We start from the raw sequence: 22701 nt of genomic DNA on the forward strand, positions 1-22701 counted from the left end.
AGTTTTTAAACTTTCACTTTGGCATTAGCACAATTTTTATATTGTTTGCACTTCTCTATAGTTTAAGATTCAAATACCTTTTACACCACTACATGTTATTATCGGTAAATAAAAATAGTTTAGAAACCACACAGTTATATTTGAAAATGTTTGGAAAGTAGTATTTCCATATTTTCAGAAGAGCCCTACATTTTTCAAGTTGTGGCCAAAGTATTCATGTTATGGCACAGGAGTAAAGACGCACATAAAAGGAACATTGCTCCTGTGACGTTTTTCCAGCTGCATGGCAAAACTGAGCATGCAATATTGGCCATCCCTATATAATAATTCTTGCCAATGTGTATTATCCAACAAACAGTGTTCACTACAGACAAAACCACACATTTCTTATATACATGGTTCCACAACACTCCATACCACATAATTCCACTACACATAACTCCAATCACCACTTTCTCACTATCTGCAAAAAACATTACCAGGCAACTCAATTCAATTTCACACAATTACATTCCACACCACATATATTAAACACATACTTTCAATGCACAACAAATATTCCCACTAAACACCACATAAATCCACAACACTTTACATACATACACAAACCACTCCAAAGAATTCCAACGCATACTATAGAATAATATATAATTCAATAAAACTACATAACACGCAATACCACTTGCACATAATTCAACTTCACTAAATACCACATAATTACTATCCACATCATTCCACTCATTAGCATGCCACATAGTTCAACTACTAAAAAATAATTTTACTACAATATTCCACACCACAGAATAAGTCAACACATCCACCTTTGTTATACTAAACATCATACCACTTAACATAACTTCAAAACACATTTAAATTCAAATACATACAACGTACATACACTGTGCATAAATCAAATCTATACCACATACAACACTCCACACAAATACACACCACACCATAACATAAAATGACACTCAATATACTTCCACTAACTGCCACATTTGCACACCACACAATTTAATTCAAAATAATTTCATTCTACACCACATACATTTCATAACACATACTTTCACATCACACTTTTCAAATAAACACAACATACTTCATCTATACCACAAGCAACTCAACATGAAAAAAGCATATTTACAACGCCACAAACTCAAACCTTCGCAAATGCGAGACCGATTACTTTCCAAATGCTTGTTTTATAATAAAGGGAAGACTTTTTTAACGAAGAGCTCACATTTAGAGGTAAGTAACTTTTTCTGCCAATGTCCACAGCTGTTGATCTTCCAAAGCAAGCAAACATTTTAGAAGCTCCTCTTCCTGAAGAATTGCTAACATCAGCCACTTTTCATACAACAGATTGATAATTAGATTAATATTTTTTTTAGACTCTAGAACTTGCCAGAAATCCTGCAATGATGCAAGAAATGATGAGAAACCAAGACCGAGCCCTCAGCAATCTTGAAAGCATTCCCGGAGGCTATAACGCTTTACGTCGAATGTATACGGACATCCAGGAACCCATGTTGAATGCAGCACAAGAACAGGTGATAGCAGATACCATATTGCTACTCTCATTCTTGTTTACTCTCATGTACACAACCTGTTTATAAACAAAATGCTGATTTTAAATTAATTTTGAGTAAGAGTCTTTTTTTAGCCCAGGGATTTATTTGATCTGTACTATTTAAAAATACCATCGGGTGTAGGATCTTTAACCACTTTAAAAAAACATTTCAGTTATCATTTGTATTGATTAATTTCCTTTCTGTATGGACATAATGATATCATTTTTCTTAATGCTGCAATGTTAGCTTCCGTTTTCCTGTGTGATTGATTGAGCTCTTTAAATTAGCTCTCTCCCACCTATGTATGGGATAAACTGCAGCAGGCTCTCTTGCACTTCATTTGGAAGGGCAGATTAAGAAAAACAATTGTAAAATGTGTAAATCCCCCGTCATTTGGAATAGATGTTTTTAAAATCCAGTGGTGTTTTATATTTTCTTGCCACATTTGAATTGCACTTCATACTCCGGACAAGCACACAGAGTGTTACAACTTGCATACAACCATGTGTGTGGTTAGATTAGTGGGTTAGAAGCGTGCTAATTGTAGAATGACCAACAGAGGGATATGTTTGTTGAGGTGTGTGTGTGAGAGGTTCTTAGACATGTTCCAAACATGGTGCTGTGAATGTGTCAGTGCTTAAGTATGTAGCTTTGCAGAGAGAATGAGGATGGATGCTCCTGCTTGCATATGTTATTTCTGTGGCTCATATTCCATCTATTGTCATAGTGTTGGAAAGAAACCTGCTTAATGGTTTCCTGAGTCAGACATGATTGTCAAGTTCCTTATTTGAGCCAACATTGAGTTCCAAAGTTTGGTAGACTGGATCTATTCAGGCCTTTGAATTAGGGCACAGAAAGTGAATGGGCAAGCCTTGGGCCTTGTGACCTAGTTTGACAATAGTTATGGAGCATTTGTTGTTGAAAAAATAGTGCAGTTCTTTGGATTGTTTCAGTGATCAATGCACATTCCTTTAAATGCAATTCATCTTGTTACTGGACTTCAGAACAGGGAAATGAGAGCCAGCAATATCATTGGTCATTATTGGAATGTTGTGCAGCTGTCTGGTGGTTACATTTTGTATTCCTTGTAATTCCCAAAATATTTTATGAGAATACCCCAAGATATATTTGATTAATGTGGTGAAGATGGGAGAGTATTAGAACAATAGTGCATAGGACCTTACGTGGAAACACAGGCTATAAGAAAATTTGAAGAAGGCATATGGAAGCACCATTTGGGTTACTCGATTAACTTGTGGTGTAAGCGACAAATTGGAGTACATAATCATTCTTAGGATCCTGACTTGGTGTGAGTAGAATGTTGGAGGTCTTGAGGTCAAAAGGTTGATGGATACCAAGTCATCCAGTTGCCACATGCATGACTGTTTTTTGAAGTGTTGAGCTTTAGGTGGTTAAGCAGACATCAAGTGATCAACTGCTTGTAGGTATTTCTTCATCTCACAGGAATCCAGATTCGATTAACTTTCGAACCTTACAATAATTTGTATTTCTTCAGCATTCATAGCAGCTAGTTAGACCAGCTGAGATAACCGGATTAAATGATAGTGGACAAAGGTGGATGTTGAACAATAGAGAAGCAGTGATTGAGCAGGTACATCCGCTGATGATTGAAATGGTTCAGATGAGGAGTCACTGATTAGGTGAGCATCTTGTCCACAAAGGATGAAGTAATCTATTTTAGGTCGAGAACGATCACTGTCGCCTTGCTGTAGCAGTGGAATTAAATCTTCGAGTGTCACTATGTGAGAATGGCTGACAGAGTGTACTTGGTGAGTGGCCTGAGGTAGATGATGGGACTTGGGGATCATCCTTTTTTGGAGATCAGTAAGTACAAGGAGAGAACCCTTTGCCATGGTGCTAGAGTGGCACAGGTTCTATAGCCCCTTTGCTGAATAATGAGTGCATCTCCTCTTGTAGCAGGCGCTGGTGTTCCAGACAGAGCTTGTGTGTGCAGTGGGGGTTAGGGGGAAGTGCAGTGGTGTTTGTGTGAGTTCTAAGCAGTACCCATCCGCTACAATATCTTTCTGATGGATACATCTGGATTCCTCACCTTGTGAATATCCCCTGCGCCAGTATTCCACTGAACTTTTTTCCCCAGCTCTCTACGCCGACGTGGACGACGTCATAATGCATCGGCTCCGCTCGCGACTCCGTATGACGTCACCGGAGCCATAAGAGAGCCACGTCGGCGTGATGACGTCCGTTCCCTTTTTTCCGTGCCGTCGACTCTCAACGGTTTTCCAGCACTCTCCTGCTACTTTGTAGTCGTGTAGTGAGTTACTGTTGGTAAATTTGTCATGTCTTCGACTAGGAAGTCAGGCTTCAAACCTTGTAGGGAATGTGGGGGCCACATGTCGATGACAGACCCCCATGAAGATTGTTTGTGGTGCCTTTCTTCTGACCACGACGTGGAGGACTGTTCCAGCTGTAGAAGGATGAATCCCAAGGCCTTGAAGGAGAGAGAGGCGAAGCTCTTCATGGCCAAGGCTAAGAAGGAGAAGAGAGGTAGGAAGAAGGAGAGATCGAGGCCGGAGTCATCGAGGCCGGAGTCGTCGACTTCGCATTCTTCGAAGTCAAAGAAACACCATAAGAAAAGGAAGCATTCCTCTCGGCGCCGGTCTTCGAAGAGCAAGGCGTCGAGATCGACTTCGCCTCGACGTCAAATTAAGGATGTGTCTCCTGCTCCATCTCCTAGGAAGTCTCCAGAGAGATCGCCTTCTCCGAAGCGAACTCCGGCGCGGTCCCCGGCGCAGTCCCCGGCGCAGTCACCGGCGCCAGTGGAGTCTTCTGCCTCTGAGGTCGAGCAAGAACAGGAAAGGGAGCCTTCTCCAGAGCCGGCTGATCCTGTGGCTCCTGTCGAGGACCTTTCGGCTCCTGTTCCAGGTACTCCTCAGCCGGATCCGGGATCATTCCCTTATCCGCAGTTCCCGACTCCGGGTGCGGATTCGATGCATTTTCTAAATGCTATGTATGGGATTTTTCATCGGGCTGCCTTCCCATCCGGCGCACCTTCTGGTCCCGTGGGTCCTATGGCGTACACTTTGGGAGTGCCGCAGCATTATGCTCAGGCCCCGTTTATGCCCTTTCGGCCGATGGCGCCTTCGTGGCAGTTTCCGGCGCCGTCTGGGGATCCATCTCGGCTTCGATTGGATCGACCTTCTTCGGAGCCTTCCTCAACGCCGTTTCCGACTCCCTCGGCTCCGCGTCCGGCGCCGTCGACTCCGACTCCGGCGCCGCCGACTCCGACACCTCCGGCTCCACGTTCGGTTCCACCGACTCCGCGTACGGCCCCGCCCCCCCGCTCAAGGAGAGAGGCCCAGAGTCTTGGAAGAGGAGCGTTATAGGGAGGAAGTGGAAGAAGGTGAGGTGGATACATCTTCTGACGACTTTGAAGGGATTCAAGAGGCTAGTGGTCTTGATACAACTCCGGAGTGGGAGCATTCTTCTACTAGATCCTCTCCACCGCAGGAGCTGGCTCCTTATCATCTAGTAATAAAGAAGGCCGCAGAGTTTCTGGACTTGCAGTTGCCCTCTGCTGAGTATAAACCTAACCTTCTGACGGAGGTACTACGTTCGCCTACCTCGACCAGTGAACCCTTGTTACCTTTTAATGAGGCTATCTTGGAGCCAGTTATGGACGTCTGGCATAAGCCACTCTCTTCGCCGGCAGTCTCCAGACAGGTGGCAAGAAGATATAGGGTGGCTCCTGGCGATCCAGGGTTTCTATCTTCCCACCCTTCTCCAGAAAGTCTTGTGGTACAGGCTTCATGCTCGAAGCATGCTTCAGGCGCATTTCCTCAGACTCCTGCGGCTAGGGAGTCTAAAAAGGCTTATCAGGCGGCTAGGAAGGCCTTTTCTTCAGGGAGCATGGCGCTAAAATCCACTAATGCCACCTGTTTACTAGGGCGCTATGTTCATGCTCTTATGGACTCAATGAAATCTTTGGCCCCTAAGTTGCCAGAAGGGGATAAGGCGTCTTTTATGGAAGTGATCACTGACACTCAGGCTGCTGCAAGGCCGGCGATTCAGTCGGGACTGGATACGGCTGATTCCGTGGTAAGGATAATGGGGTCGTCGATTGCCACTAGGAGGCAAGCGTGGCTTCGTTCCTCTTGCTTTTCTGCAGATGTTCAGGCCACTTTGGTGGATTTGCTCTCTGACGGACAAAAACTCTTTGGCGAGAAGGCTGATTCCGTCTTGCAAAGATTTAAAGAGAGCAGGGTAACGGCGAAATCTTTAGGTTTGCAGGCTCCTGCTAAAGGATTTGGTTCTAAAAAATTCAGAGGCTTTGGCAGATCTTCATTTCGCTCTTTCCAGCAGCAGCAGCAACAACAGCAGCAGAATCCCCTCTATAGGTCGTATAGAGGAAGACAAAGAGGACGGAGGGGTTCTGGCCGCAACCCATCTTCATCTTCTGCCTCCTCTGCTCACAATGAAGCATCAGGGAAGCAGCCCTAGATCCCCCATCCTGGATCATGTAAGACCTGTGGGGGGTCGGGTGTCCCACTGTCTGCGAAGTTGGAAATCTGTTACAACCGACCTTTGGGTTTTGAACCTCGTGGAGACTGGGTACGCCCTTCCCTTTCGGGAGTTTCCTCCCCCTTACCCTCCTTGCCAGGGTTACTGCTCGGAAGACCATCTGCTTCTTCTTCAGAAGGAGGTTCTAGCTTTGCTTCAAAAAGGTGCGATAGAGGTGGTTTCCCGGAGCAGTTAAGGGGTCAGGGATGCTACTCCCGGTAATTCCTGATTCCCAATAAGGACGGCAGATTGCGTCCGATTCTGGACCTCAGAGTCTTGAATTTTTACCTGAAACAGGAGAAATTCAAAATGCTGACCCTTGCTCAGGTTCTTCAAGCGTTGCAGCAAGGAGACTGGATGGTGTCGCTCGACTTGCAGGACGCGTACTTCCATGTTCCAATCCTGAAGTCGTACAGGAAGTATCTCCGTTTTACGGTTGGGTCGCAACATTACCAGTTTGCGGTCCTCCCGTTTGGTCTTACTACCTCACCTCGAGTCTTCACGAAGGTGATGGCAGTGGTGGCTGCTCATCTCAGGAGGTCGGGGATTCCGGTTTTCCCCTACCTGGACGACTGACTTCTGAAGGCAGAGTCCCCAGAGATGGTGCAGAATCATCTACAGGTAACATCTCAGCTGTTATTCGACTTGGGTTTTTCGATCAATGTACCCAAATCTCACCTGGTGCCCTCTCAACGCAACCTGTTCATAGGGGCGGTACTGGACACTACTGTGTGTCGAGCATTTCCTCCTCCTCAAAGAATTCTAGACATTCAGGAAATGGTCCCTTTATTCCGCAATGGAGCGGTTGTTCCAGTTCTGAAGGTCCTTTGCCTGCTCGGTCTGTTCGCCTCCTGCATTCTGTTGGTCAAACATGCACGCTGGCACATGAGGGCGCTCCAGTGGTGCCTCCGCAGGCAGTGGTATCAGCACAACGGAGATCTCAGGAAGTCGATCAGGATCTCCAGAGAGGCTGCAGCAGATCTATCTTGGTGGAGCGTGGAGGGCAATCTGTCTCAAGGAAAGCCCTTCCATCTACCTCCATCGGTGGCCACAGTGATAACGGATGCCTCCACCCTGGGGTGGGGCGCTCATCTGGGGGATCTGGAGATCAAGGGTCTTTGGTCTCCAGAGGAAAAGTTGCTTCACATCAACCTTCTGGAATTGCGGGCGATTCGTTTGGCACTCAAGGCCTTCCTCCCTTCCCTTCGCGGTCAGTCTGTTCAAGTTCTGACGGACAACACTACCGCGATGTGGTATGTCAACAAGCAGGGAGGAGTGGGGTCGCATTGTCTCTGCAGAGAGGCCCTGCGTCTACGGTCCTGGGCTCAGGACCATCAGATTTGTCTGATGGCAAATCATCTGGCTGGGGTGCTGAACGTACGTGCGGACAGTCTCAGCCGGCAGTTCTCCGCCGACCATGAGTGGAGGCTCCATCCAGGGGTGGTTCGTTACGTCTTTCGGACGTGGGAAACCCCTTGGGTGGACCTGTTCGCCAACCGCGAGAACGCGCACTGCCCGTCATTCTGCAGTCTCCAGTTTCCGATGCAGGGGGCGTTGGGGGAAGCATTTCAGTTGAGTTGGGGCTCACGACTCCTTTACGCGTTTCCTCCCATACCCTTGATTCCTCGGGTTCTGAGCAAGATTCGCCAAGACCGGACCCAAGTTATTTTGGTCGCCCCGGATTGGCCAAGAAGGGTGTGGTATACAGATCTTCTCCACCTCTCCTCGTGCCCTCCGCTCCGTCTCCCTCTGAGGGCAGACCTCCTCTCGCAGTCGGAGGGGCAGGTTCTACACCCCCACCTCCAGAGCTTACACCTTCATGCCTGGAGATTGAACGGGGCAACCTGAATTCCTTCTCTCTCCCGCCAGATGTGGTGGATGTTATTTTATCGGCCAGGCGACACTCCACCAAGTCCATTTACTCATATAGGTGGTCTAAGTTTGTTAAATGGTGTGGAGAGAGATCCATTGACCCTTTAAAAGCTCATCTTTCTGATGTGCTTCAGTTTGCTATTTCCTTGGCTCAGCAGGGCTGTGCTGTGGCCATGGTCAAGGGCTATCTATCGGCCTTATCGGCTTTTCTATGTCTTCCTGATCAACCGTCATTATTTAAATCTCCAATTGTACTAAGGTTTATCAAAGGCTTACAAACAAGTTTCCTCCTACTCCTTTTGTAATACCACAATGGGACCTTAATCTTGTCTTAACTTTTCTGATGGGGTCCCCGTTTGAGCCTCTTCATAGTTGTCCTCTGAGGCTGTTGTCCTTTAAGACGGTCTTTCTTGTAGCCATAACCTCGGCAAGGAGGGTGAGCGAGCTTCAAGCTCTTAGTTCTAAACCCCCTTTTTAGGTCTCGGGACCATCCGGTCTGCCAAAGGCAGAACCGGAAGTCGAGAGATTTAATGACTTGGAGAAGAGGGGCTTGAACCCGCCCCTCTTCTCCCCTGTTCTCCATTGGCTGGCCTCTTGAATGCTGGCCAGCCATTGGAGAAGAGGTCAGTCATTCAGATTAGGCCCCGTCCTTTTCGGATCGGGGGGCGTGTTTTTTGCAAGAAGTCTCAAGGAGGAGATAACAGCAAAACACGCCCCCGAATCCGAAAACGACGCTGCCTTTCTCAGAGGCATTTCTGCTCTGCCTCGGAGAAAGGCAGTGGTGTGCTTGTCCTCTCCCCCTGCTCTCGGCTCCTGCCCTTTAAATCTTTTATTTCCTGTGAACTTTCCCCTGTATGGATTTGTTTTTAGCTCGAAGGCTCCGCCATCCCGCAGTACCTTTTGAAGTAAGTGGCGTGTGTCCGAATCCACTTCCCTTCTATTCCATCAGGAGTTACTCTGTGCACGCTTTGCCAATTTGTTATGCGGGCCCTCCGTGCTTCACAATCTTATCTCTGCAGCATGCGGCAGCCCTGAGTGCCCCACTGCCTCTCTTGCTGCATGCACCGCACTGCGCGTATGTGCGTTAAGAAGTCTTTACTATTAATTGCTGGATTTACCCAGTGGCCCTGCTTGTAGATTCACTTCTACAATAAACCTACGACCTGTGAATCTACAGGATATAGCTGACTGACTCCTCATGGGAATATCTCCCATTTGAACAATATGCTTTCACAAACGCATGCCTCTGTGTTCACAAGTGCGCACACGTGCATTCACAAGCGCCGAGAAGTGCATTCACAAGCGCTCAGAAGCGGACTTCGGTGCTCAGTGCTTCAGCCTTCATTTGCCAAGGGATCACGCGGATGGATCCCAGCTTAGGTTTTCAAAGACATTTCTTGCAAGCAGACTGTTTTCACAAGAGTTCAAAGCAGGGCGAGAGATGCCGAGTCTGGATGGAGATTAATGCTATTAGCGTAACCAAGGAGTGATCTCTCAGAGCGGTGCCTGGGGAGGCGGTTAATGAATGCACCTTTCTGCGGATTGCACGGTATGGGAAAGAAAACAGTGGCGTCTGTAAAGCTGCCATTGAGATGTGTGCACCAGACCTCTTCAATCCGTGCATCATGATATGCACTAGTACTCGGGGTCCCCTCCATGGACATTTAAACCGGGCCTTTAAACTCTAGAGAGTGCACAGAAACTGACTGGGATGTGGTGTTCCCGGCCTGGACGGGCGGCTGCCAGTGGCTGCTGGAGGCCGAAGGGGGGGCCTTACTTGTACGTGAAAAAAAATGTGAAAATCTGATCGCAGCTTCACAGGCCCTCTGCGAGGAATGTGCGCACATCTGGAAAGCAGAACCTCAGAGTCGAAAGGACACAGTAGAAGGGGCTTGGGGGGAGGGGGCAAGGAGGCGAGCATTCCAGTAATTCACTAATCCGCCCACTCTGCGTGGTGCGTTACCTACGAAGGCAACGCACGTCCATTGGTAAAGTTAGAGCTATTGGCATTGCTCATGACATTATTTTTGTTTATGTTTTTGTTTTTAAAACATTTAAAGAAACGGCATTGTCATGAGCAATGCCAATAGCTCTAACTTTAACAATGCCGAGACCGTTGCATTGTAAATGCTTGTTTAACATTGCATGCTGAAAGGATGGTTCTTAGGACCAGGGCTACTTTCTTGCCTAAAGTAGTTACTCCGTTTCATTTGGGGCAGTCTATTACTCTCCCTGTTTTTTATCCACCTCCTCATCCTTCCAAAGAGGAGGAAAGACTTCATCGTCTGGACCCAAAAAGAGCTGTCAGCTTTTACTTGGATAGAACGAAAGACTTTCGTCTGGACGATCAGCTCAGTGGGTTATGTTGGACATTCTAAAGGAAGAGCGGTGCACAAGTGCACTTTATTGAGATGGATCATCCTTGCCATCAAGATCTGCTATGCCCTGGCTGGTAAGGTTCCTCCTGAGGGTATTAGGGCTCATTCAACTAGAGCTAAATCATCTGCATCTGCTTTGGCCAGGGGTGTTCCTCTGGCAAATATTTGTAAAGCCGCGACTTGGGCCTCCCTCCATACTTTCGCAAAGCATTATTGCTTGGACTCTGAGATGAGGAGGGAGACCCATTTCGCGCGCTCTGTCTTGCAGGACTTTTTGGTATAGGAAGGTGGACACCCTCCTCCGGGAGTGGGGACTGCTGTGGGAATCTATTCACAAGGTGAGGAATCCACTGGCAGATGTATCCATCAGAAGTACAAGTTACTTACCTTCGGTAATGCATTTTCTGGTGGATACAGTATCTGCTTGTGGATTCCTCACTGGCCCGCCCGCCTCCCCGTTGTCCACCTTTGTATACCTTAAAAGATGTCTTGCTTGAGATGCTGTTATGCTTTCTGTACATTGGTAGGAAGTGCTTGTTTTATTTAGCTTTCCTTTTGTATATGTTCTTTTTATATTTGTTTGTATACTGTGTATACTTTGAATTTGTCGTTGGTCCACCTGTGCGCCTCGGAGGCACGGAAAAAATGGGTGGAACTGACGTCATCACGCCGACGTGGTTCTCTTATGGCTCCGGTGACGTCATACAGAGTCGCGAGCGGAGCCGATGCATTATGACGTCGTCCACGTCGGCGTAGAGAGCTGGGGAAAAAAGTTCAGTGGAATGCTGGCGCAGGGGATATTCACAAGGTGAGGAATCCACAGGCAGATACTGTATCCACCAGAAAAAGCGTTTCCGAAGGTAAGTAACTTGTTCATTACCCACTGATCCGAGGTGATCTCAGCCCAGCTGGGCAAAAACTCCTGTAATCTTTCCTCGACAGGTGTAAGATAGTCATGGGTAGGGGTGGGAAGACAGGGGTAAGGGTGTCACTGCTTAAGAGGTGCAGTCCCCTTGGAGACTGCAGACCTTCCCTTGTCTCCATTATTGTTGCCTCTATTTCCTCCCTTATTGTTACCGTGGGTGGTTGCTGCTGGTGCTATCTGGAGAAGGATGTTGATGGGGAACGATGTTGAGACTTCAGAGGATTTGGCCTTGGCTGTCTGTGTCCTTTGAAATTGTCTCAAACATCTCATCAACTTGGCTTCCCAAGAGATGCTCGCCATCGAAAGGCAAGTTGTGGACATGTTGTTGGCCCTCCAGTTTGAAACCATACACACACACAGCCACATTTGTCTGCAAATGAGGACACTAGTGTTGACGGCACATAGATCTGTGTCCGGTGTGTCTAGTGGACAAAAGATGTTGGTGTTTGAAATGATTTTTCCTTGTGCCATTGTCTGGTCAAGGTGGACTCGGTTGCCTGATCTATAGGCTCTTCTGTGTCATCATTGTACTCAATTGGTTTCCTTTGGTTTTCTACTGGCTGTCCTATCATACTTGAATTTTGATAGCTCCTTCCTTGTTGAAGCGAAGGATGAGGACATTATGGAATGATAAAGATTGGAGAATACTTTTTTTTAGTAATTAGTAGGTAGTGAAGGAATTTTATAGGTTGCACAGGCAAGCTGACAGCGGTTTGTGGCTACAGCCATAAGGATGCTACGGCTTTGTAGCCTTTCTGCACAATCTTTCAATGTTCCTTGGTGCCAGAAGAGTCTGTTCTGCCTTTGGGGGTTTCTTGACCCTGTTCAGGGACCTTTCCAATGGGATTTACCCTTTTATTTGCAGTGGGCTAGGACAGCCATGCACATTGCTCTGGAAACGTTTCTTCAGGTGTTCACTGCAGCATATCCATTGGTTTTGTTAATAATGTTTCTGGGGACAGTGCCCTGGTTGCATTCGGAGTACCAGCCGTACCTCCTGCCTCCCTGAGCTGGCATATGATGCCATATTATATTCCCTAATTCTGAACTACAGCTTTCTGCATGTTCAGCTTAGTTTTATTCATGATATATGCCTGTATTATTGGTCCTTGTGTGATTTGGGATAGCCTCCTTGGAACCCTACTTGACACTTTGAAAGACCTATTTTCTTCTGCCCTGGACTGCTGTTGTCAGTGGCTGGAACCACCTGGCCGACTTTATTGAGAATTTATACTCTTCACCCCTAGTGTTGTTGATGACCAGCCACTGACTGTGAATAGCAATACAGTACTATCTCTGGCGGGCTTCTTACCATTTTGTCTGTTTTCTTGCATTCCAGCCTCTCGTTTGATGATATGGGTTGTTACATGTCTTTATTTTCCAATGCAGAAGGTCTGAATGATTACACTGCAGGCTGTTCCGATGTGTTGTAGTAAATTGAGACACATGCCACAGAGTTTCGCTCTCAGGTATGCAGTGCTCTGCTGTAGTTTTGGGTTACACCGGGTGCCTATCCTTCGTGGCTGATGCCTTTAGACTTGGTTAATGTGCTGTGCTGGACCTAGAAGGTTGCTCTGCTTCAGTTATGGGTCACATGGGCACTACTGGTGGAGTGTGGTAGGCTGCTCATAATAACTGGTTCATATTACCTCTTTTGTTCTGTGCCTTCGAACTGGACTACTGTTGCATTTCCACTGATGGATGGTTTCAGGCTACATTCAACTGTTGGGATTTTACTGTGTGCCGATGGATGGTTATGTGGGGTTGCCTTTGTGTGTGATTTAATTCCAGTGTATGGATATACGTACCATCCATGGTGCCACAGGTCTCCCCAGGTCATGTTTCCTTTTGTTCATACACATATACAGACCCTTTTGGCTACTGCTTTGGAGGTTGCTGTTGTTTTGCATTTCATGCTTTCTATTTCTACAGTTTCTGCAGGTGTGTGAAAAACCTTCTCGGGGAGAGGGGAGGGAAGAGATAGAAGAGAGAGAGTGAGAAGAGAGTGAGAGAGAGAGAGAGAGATGTTTTTAATAAACGCAAAATGTCATGGTCAGCGCAAGACCAAATCAGGGGCCCAATTATTGAAGAAAGTCTCAAAAGTGCACCCATGGTATATGTCCTTGCATTAAGTGCAGCATACAGCTTTCGTGAATTCCCAAGAATTTACAGAAGTAGTACAAGTAATAGTACTAGAAAATATTTGTGAACTGCATTTTAGCATGAGCAAATATGCAGGTGAAGATTTGCTCATGTGGAAATCTGACTGTTTGCAAGTTCACTTTCCCTCCAACCACTTTTTTTCCAACTCTGGAAGAAGGTTTATGTATGCCATTGTCAGGAGTAAATTTCCAACATTCTAACCCTGGAACTATTACTCACCACTACCTTCAGCCACAGTATGTAGATTTGTGAAAACGTGGCAACATAAGGGGATTGCAAGTATTCAAACACTACTACGGTATGGGCCCTGGCATAATCAGAGAGGCTATATCAGAGCTCCTATATAATAATCCTTCTGCCATAATTTGCGCCTCACTCCATGGCACCAAAGTGGATTTTGTTGCAGGACAAGTAGATTTATGAAGCAACCTACCCCATTGACAAGTAAATATTTCATTAAATTCCACACCCCTGCTACAACAGAGATTTCATGGCTTTCAAATGCCAAATATTGTTCTGAAAGATGTCTACACCCACTTACCCATCCACCCCTCACATCGAGAGATTCCTTCCGGTTTGTAGTAGTGGTCAGCCTTATCAATTCAAAGTGCTTCCCTTCAGAGTAACCTTCGCTCCCAGGGTGTTTTCAAGGTAACTTGCAGTGGTAGCTGCTCAACTCAGAAGGAGCGGCGTCCACGTCTTTCCTTATTTGGCTGATCAAAAGTTCCACGCATCAGCAATGCCTAGCACACACCAAAGACTATACATATCTTGCACAGCCTAGGCTTCACCATCAATGCAGCCAAATCCCATCTCTATCCCCTACAGGTACAGCCCTTTCTAGGGGGCCCTAATAGATTCCAGAGTACAGAAAGCATTCAAACAATGATACCTCTTTCTCAGCCAGATCGCCAGGTAACAGTCGGGATCATTTGCCTCCTAAGTATAGGTATGATGACCTCTTGCGTAGCCTTAGTCCCAATGCGTCCATTGCAGGAGTGCCTAATGGCACAATAGCCACTAGTGGAGAGCCATTGGGAGGACCTAGTGTTGATTTTGGGCCGTATTCATAGCTTTCTACAGTGGTGGAATGCCAGCAATCTGCTGCAGGGACAGCTTTTCCTGGACCCAATTCCTCATGTAACCATTACCACGGATACCTCAGTTGATCGGTTAGGGCACACACTTACAAGACCTGACCAGACAAAGTGTGTGTACAACCGATCAATGGGATCTCCACATCAATCATCTGGAGATGTTAGCGATAGTTAGCCTTCAGGGCCTTCAACCCATTCACCCCCATGTGCCTGGTTGCCAACTTCAGATTCTTTTCTCCACCATTGGGTCTGGAAGCACGACGTAGGAGCTACTAAGAATTTTTGAGAGCAGACGGCTAGGAGTCGGAAAATCAACAAAAATGCCATAAGAAAATATAAAACTGAGATGGGGAACCTTTTCGATCCCAGTAGGGGGACCCCACAGGTAGGAACAATGTGGCAGAGGATGAAGACTGGAGTGGCAGAAAAGGTCATTGAAAATATTCCCTTTAAGTTTTGCTCCAGCTGCCACCTCAAATTTGCAAAAAGAGATCCCCAAGTCTGCAACCTTTGCCTGCCGAAAAACCACAAAGACGAGGACTGCGAGGCCTGCGCAGAGTTTGTACCAAAAACACTCAAGGTATGAAGTTGACAGAGTCTAGAGCATGGCGAGCTCTCAGAAGATGCAGGAATGGCTTAAAGATCTTGGCTGATCCAGCGACGATGAGGATAACGTCAAGGAGGCTGAAGCAGTATGTAGAGAGGAGTGGGAACCTGAAGTATAGGCACCCAATGCAGGAAAAAGGCAACAATATATGTCTGTACAACAGCCTCATCAAAAGGGCTGCAGACACTCATGGTGTGCAGTTTGAAGAGGAGAAGAATAAATATGCGTCCTACTGGAGACATAAATGCCCTCACAGAAGGCACATCTAGACCTACCAGTGCTCTCTAGCATCCTCAACCAGGGAAAGAGGCCTTTAGAGAACTGTCCACAGCAAGGGCAGCAACACCACAAGTGGAGAAAAAGTACAAACATTCCATTCAGGACCCCAAATATGTAAAGATCAACGTCCCGGCAGACTCCATCATAGTCTCCCCCTCAAGGACAAGAAAATAACCCCACATCAACGGGGCCACCTCAAGAGAGGGAAAGCAAAAGGCTGATCTAGTGGGAAGAAAAATGGAGAGAGAAGCAGCCACACAATGGAGGATAGGGAACTGTAATGCGCTGCTTAACCGCTACGGACACCAATGGGATGAGATAGAGGGCCTATTGCAGTACCTCCCTGAGGAATACTGCAAGAGGACCAAGAGGGTGATACATGAAGGCAAGAATCATGCTACATCTGCCTTAAATCCACCCTGGATATGGCCGACACAGCCAGTAGGCAAATGTGTACTGGAGCAAAGCTCAGGAGATATGCCTGGCTCAGGGTATCAAAACAGAGATACAAGCCTCAATAATCAACATGCCCTTTACAGACCATGCTCTGTTTCGACAGGCTGTAGATGATACCCTACAACAGATAAATGACACCAACACTGTGAAGGCCATGAGGGCACTACAGTTCAGAGGATCCTTCCGGAGGGGAGGGGCCACAAACAGAAGACCCACCAGCAGGGCGGCTTTCACATTCAAGTAGCAGCAACAGCAGCTCCAAATTACCATGCACCAAAGCCCGCAACAAATGCCACACCATCAGTGGCAGCACCCAGTGAGGCAGCTCTTTCGGGGGAAAACTGGAGGAAGAGGCCAACCTCTCAGAGGGGGAGGATCAACAGGCAAGTGACTTTCACCACATAACCCCACCACTAAACACCTGTGCGGGGTTGAGGGGGAGGGAGATGGGGCGTATTCCTCAAGGAGTGGAATACAATTACATCAGACAACTTGGTTTTAAACATAATGCGTCATGGATACTTTATAGACCTCCTCAAAAAGCCTCTACACATACCCCTAAAAACTTCAAGGGCCGAGAGATCTCATAACTCAGAAAGGAAGTCAGAGAGCTCTTCCAAAAAGAGCTATAGAAATGGTCCCCTTTGGAAAAGCAGGCAGTGAGACATACTGTCTATACTTTCTGGTTCCAAAACAAGATTTAACACTAAGATCAATCCTGGACCTAAGATTTCTAAACGCGTTGTTACGAACTCAACATTTCAAGATGACAACACTGCAAGGAGTAATGTCACTCCTAAGGAAAGGAGATTTTCTGACCACCTTCGATTTAAAGGACACCTATCCACACCTATGGACTAAGGACACAAAATAAATACCTCAGGTTCTTTCTAGACAAGGCACATTACCAGATCAGGGTGCTACCCTCTGGCATAAAATCACCACCAAGAGTATTCACAAAGTGTCTAGCAGCAGTAGCAGCCCACAGAAGAAGACAAGGAATCCATGTTTTTCCGTATCTAAATGACTGGCTATTTAAAGCAAATCTAAGGGAAAAATGTCAGAAAAACATGCAAACTGTAATTGCCACTCTGCAACGCCTTGGTTTCACAATAAACCACAAGAAGTCTTCACCTCAACCGGAAGAAGTGAAAATGTTTCTGGGAGCGACCATAAACTCAAAGACCGCATGAGCATACCCACTCCAGAAGCGTGCAGATGCAATTGCAGAGCAAGCTCACCTTTACCAGCCAGAGGAGATTGTCAGCCGGGCCCCCTAGAGGACAGCGAATTGAGAGAGGCTGGTTGACAGATTTAAGCAAACCTTTGCAAATTACAAAATTGGTGTTCTACATCCTGAGATTTTGTGGATGGAAAAGAACCTTATTTTTTGTTTTTCCTAGAACGCCTTACATGGATAGCATTCCAGAGCTTGGCCATCTGGACAGAGAATATTTTTCAGCAAGATTGCAGCTATTTGATAGGTCAGATGGTCAATAGAGGAGTGAGCATAAAATGTAATGTTCTTTAATGATAGGTGTGGTGAGCGTATTAAATTAAGCTTGGTATAATTTCTTTCACTGCTCAATATGTGATGCATATTGTTTTGAAGGTCTTGTGCTTAGCCACCAGAAACCAGTGTAATTATTTGATGTCCGGTATGATGTTTGAGTACATTGGTACGTTGCTTTTGTAATTCCCTGTATCTTATTTTTTTTTTTTTTTTGAGTGTCCGAATGCGCCCCTTTTTGACATGATCACTCCCACTTTTTGCCTGCAATTTGATGCAATTTTGGCTGAAGTGCACTGGTTCCTGCTAACCAGGCCCCCGCTGCCAGTGCTCTTTCCCTAAAATAAGAAACTGTGCAGTTGTTGCCTACCACCACAGATGAGAATCTTACCTTCTGTATGTGAGAACTCACCTTCTCTGAGGCCAGAAACAATGACTGCTCTGAAGTGAGGTGTCCATACCTCCTCCAGCAGGATGGCTTGTGAATCACCATACCAAGACCAGGGACTCCAAAGCCCACTGCTGCCTTTGATATGTGATCCCAACTTCCCGCAGACCTGGGACCTGCCACCTCCTGCCTGAGGTTCATTTGGCACCAGGACAGGTAGGGAAATTAGCTCTGCTAGTTGGCGTGGTGCACTACCAGGCAGTAACACCCCTTAGGCGGGCTGCCTGATGTGCCCCACGAAAAAATTGTTCCACCATTTTGATTTTGGCTGAAATGGGAATTATGGGACAGGATTATGTCCACTCCCCACAGGAAGTCATATAAGGGGTGTAGTGACCCCATGGGTAAGTAGCCGATTGGCTACTACCCTTCATTACTCTCCACTCCCCTTAATGCTCCTAAATTGAGTATTTAGGTGGCAACTGACACCAGGAACTCAGTTTGTCTGTCTGTAGAAAGAAGAGAACAAAGAGCTGAAAAAGCAAGAACTGCAGACTTCTGGTGCACTTAGGTGCCAAACTCTGCCTGCCTATCTGCACCTGTCCCCATAATTGTGACAAATCCACCTCGTCCTGCAGCTGTGCATCCTCCACAAGCCTCATTTGACCTACAGCACTTCACCAATCTGTCGGCATCTCCCTTGAAGTGGATGAGCAAGTTGCCTGCAAGCAACCACCAGTTCACCGTTCTGCTCATCACCGGGTCCCCCGATGCAGCAGTCGCCCAGGAGGAGGTCACTCTGCTCCAAGATGTCAGATCAGTCTCCCCACCAAGTGAGAAGACACCAAGTCACACCAGAGCTGCCCATGCACCAATATCTTGGGTACCGTACCCCTTGCAGCAATCTAAGCTTCTTTGACGCCAATCCGGACTCCCAACACCGTAAAGACCGATTATCCAACAAGGTATGTCGGCACTGCAGAGGCCAGCATGGAGAGTGGCCCAGCTATCCTGTTTTGTTCCGCTTTGCAGGTCTAACTTAGATCCATGGGTGCCTTTGATGCACGGGCAACAGCTGACCAAAACCCTCTGCACCCAAGCTCCTCTTCCCGGGTTCACAACAACCGACAGTGCTCCCCTGCTTTTAAGACCCCCTACCAACCGAGCCCCCCTTTGGGAGCTCCCGTACTTGTCTCCAAGTCCCCCTCTACAGCCTGTTTCTAGGTTGCCCCCTAATTTGCCTACAGTGTAGTGCGCAAGGCTACTAACACGTTCAGCACCTCTGTACCTGGACACTCCAGGGCAGGTACACTTGATCTGCTCGTGGTTCTTTGGACCGTGGCCCCCTAGCACCTTAATTCCTAAAGGGGAGAGAATCTTTTGCTAATACTTGTATGCAGTATGTGACTCTTTTTTTTTTGTCTGTCAGAGTTTTATATTGCGCGAACTTGACACAGTATCGGGTATCAAAGCGCTTTACATAGCACCAGTTGCGTTACATGAGGACACACATTAATTTTTGTTTGGCACAGGGAGATTAAGTGATATTCCCATAATCGCAGGATGTTCAGCGTCATTGCCGAGACGCGAACCTGGTTCTCCAGATTCGAGGTCGACCGCCCTAGCTGTTAGGCCAACTCCTCTCCTCTCTCTTCTTCATAGGAAAGTATTACAACATAAAAATGCATTTGAGTGAACATTTTACTTACATGAATAAATTGCCATTAAGAAAAGTACTTACCAATTATGATGTTCTTGATGTTAAAATAAATATAAAAATACTTATTTTTAGGTCTCGCGACCTGCGTTGCACTGCGCAGCAGTGCTTGCGCAGACGAGATTCCTTTTGTCCGGGGTTCAGAAATGGACCCTGGAATTGCACGCGCTTGTGCGTGTGCGATTCCTTTTGTGCTACGCGATTGGCCTTTGCGTGCGTCTTTTTATAAAAGACTGCACACAATTTGCCAATGGCGGGCGCATTGCTCCGCCCACGGCCTTTTAGTGTCTATTACGCGCTTGGTGCACATAATAGACACCAATAGGCCATGGCGCGCACGCACCACTCGCGGGCTTCTTCTTTATTTTGTGGGCATTGAAGAGGCTCCGGCGACTGCCATGTTTTATCTGTTTTCGCACACAAGGCGAACATAAAAGGGAAGGAGAAGTGCTTTTTGCAGGCACCGGCCGAGCTCGCGCCAGCCTTCTGACAGGACCCGTGCAACAGGTGATCTTTCTGCGCTCCAGTGTGGCAGTGGAATGCGCGGCTTGTTGGAAATTGTCTTGGTAACCATACTGGCGTATTGGTCCCCAACCTGGGTTGCAGCCCCTCCCTCAGTAGGTGCGGTTTTACAGCTCATCCGCGAACTACACATCCCGGCGGCCCTATTGCGTGTCGATTCCAACCTGCCCTGCGGGGGAGGTGGGCTCAGAGCTCTGTTAATGCCGAGAGAGCTGGTGGTGCGCTTGGAGGAACTGGGTCGAGATCACCCCCGGTTGCTGGAGACGGGCTGCAGAGGATTACGTGCCGAGGCACCCCTTCCCAAAGCCCCTGGACATCCCTTGGTAGCTCCAGTCTACGGTCAAACCATCCAGTATCTGCGGGGGCTGCGGGCGGCGTTCAACCGCTACTGGACTGAATCGGAGGGTTTCTGGGAGAAAGCTTTGGCCCTGTGCACGGCCTCACCGGTGCAGAATACGGGCACCGAGGTAGGAGCCACAAGGGGAGAGCAGCGATATCCATCCAACAGCTCTCACAAAGGGCGGCGCGCCCCTGCTCTGATGGTTCGTTCCGACGGGTATTAAAAGCAGTACAGGCCGCCGCGGCTCAGAGCGGCGAGAGGGGCCCGGAGAGGAGGCGGCAGATAAGGGCCCATACAGCTCCCCAGTCACATGTAGGAGGCCCCATTTTATATCCAGCCCCCCCCCCCTCTGGCCCAACAGACAGGGAGGTTGTCGGGCCGGCTTACAATAGGTATGTAAAGAATATTCAGGGCTGAGCTAGCCACCATTGGGGGGGGGGGGGCACCCTTATCTCCCTCTCCAGACCAGCTTCTCACTAGCCTGCATGAGTGAGGTCGGACGGGGGTGATGTTGTAAATTCTTTAAATAAAAAAAGACACCCACTCAGTTTTCGCAATTATTCCCCCTTGACTCCTCCCCCCCAAGCCCCAGAGGTGATAGCAGGTAAAGGCCACCGGATGCCTATGGACCTTAACGCCGTTCCTTCAGTGGTAGACGCCCTCTTCCAATCCCGCTCATTCCGAACCAAAAACACAGCAACCCATGGCTCGTAAACAAGTGCTAAGGAGGATAGATATGTAAATGCCACCGGTAACTTGTGCATCCCACCAAGGATACACTTCCTGATTCATGGGAGTGCCGCTATGTCATAAACAGGCTACAGGATGAGGCAAAGAAGTCGCAGACACCCACACCACCCCCCAGCCAGCTGGGTTAACGGCACCTTACACTAGTCGAACTGTAGCGGATTGCTTCGAGGAGTTACAGCAGGGATAAGAATGGCTAGGTGGGGATGCTAGGCCCACTCCTTAAGCACCTTATGAAGGGCTGATCCCCGGAGTCTGAACAAGATTCCTCTATCGACCATATGCTTGCGCGCCAGAAACCCTGAGGCACATCTCTGTTTAGCCAGAAACCCAACTACACCTCTGGCTGTCCTAATCGGAGGCCGTCTCCCAGACTGACTTCCAACTGTGGAAGAGGCGGTAAGTAATAACAGACAAGTATGGATTCTCTGCCACAAACTTCGAGTCTTCAAACAAGACAGGCCATGTCCCTCCAGCCAACTCAGATCGCACATATAGAGGTGCCCACACTTCACTAGTGAGGTGATCGGAGGGTAGATAGGAACTAAACAACTGGCTTTTTTGTGGTGGTTCCTGTACGCATTTAACTAGGCGCCTTATAGGGAAAATTGTCTGGGAAACTTAAGTTATGCGGGCGTGTATGCATGCTTGCAAATGAAGTATTGCCATGGCATGTTCTTTTATGCTTGATCAGCTGTCAGTCCAGTAACAAGGTCTCACCTGTAAACCATAAAAAGTCACGCCTGACTTCTCTTTGAAAGGGTGCTTTGATCAAAGTCAACGCATGCAGGAAATATTAAAAAAAATACACATGGTATGATCGGCGCCACGAATTTCTCAGTTTTTATATTTGCTTGTTGTGCTTTTTCCAGCTATGTGCAAATGTGCAAATTCTAAATGTCATGGGATCTATGCAGAAATGGTACCTTATTCAATACCATTACCGATTAACATTTGTTTTTTGCTACACCATGTACGTGTAAGCTATGCGGCTTGTGTCATCTAATTATTGAGTGGTCTGTGAATGAACATGGGCAGGAAAATTGTAAAACAGGATTTTTTTTCCTCTTGAAAGGTTTTTTCATCTCACATGTACCTAGTGACAATTCTAATACTGATGCATTCTTCCACACTTTCCACACCACTCACACCTTAGATTGTAAAATGTGGGGACTACATTGAAAACTTGAGGGGACACTCCTCAAATTAGTACTATTTGAGCATTCACCCTATTTGCAGCGTATTTCCTTGCAACTGCCCTGAGAGAGCCATCTTCTGCACATCTACTAAAAGCATTCAAGTGCAGAATGACTCCGAGCCTTGGTAATGCACCTAGATGTAAATGGCACCACCGCTTATCCAATGCTTTTGGATTTGAACATTACCAGTAACTTAGGTAGGTGGACAACTAAAACCTTTTCAGGTTTAAGGCAAAATATATTGGAAAAACAATCATTCACCACAAAGCCAATTTCTCTGGTCTTGACTGCCACCCTTTTGTCTTTATGAATGTTTGTTTTGTTCTGTGTAGGTTTTTGCTAAACTTTCTTTTGAAGGAAGCTGCTGGGCCCTCTTCATTTTAGGGAA

General features: G+C 47.2%; 1 protein-coding gene across 1 annotated transcript in view; it reads left to right on the forward strand.

The window, feature by feature from the left end:
• Nucleotides 1–22701, forward strand: part of UBQLN1 (ubiquilin 1) — a 512801-nt gene that overhangs the window by 277756 nt on the left and 212344 nt on the right. Inside the window, exon 5 of the mRNA XM_085633159.1 lies at nt 1395–1553. Coding sequence (XP_085489285.1) covers nt 1395–1553 — 159 coding nt within the window. The remainder of the gene's footprint in view (nt 1–1394; nt 1554–22701) is intronic.

This window comes from Triturus cristatus, chromosome 2_1 (genome assembly GCF_964204655.1).
Source record: "Triturus cristatus chromosome 2_1, aTriCri1.1, whole genome shotgun sequence".
In the NCBI taxonomy this organism is placed as follows: Eukaryota; Metazoa; Chordata; class Amphibia; order Caudata; family Salamandridae; genus Triturus; species Triturus cristatus.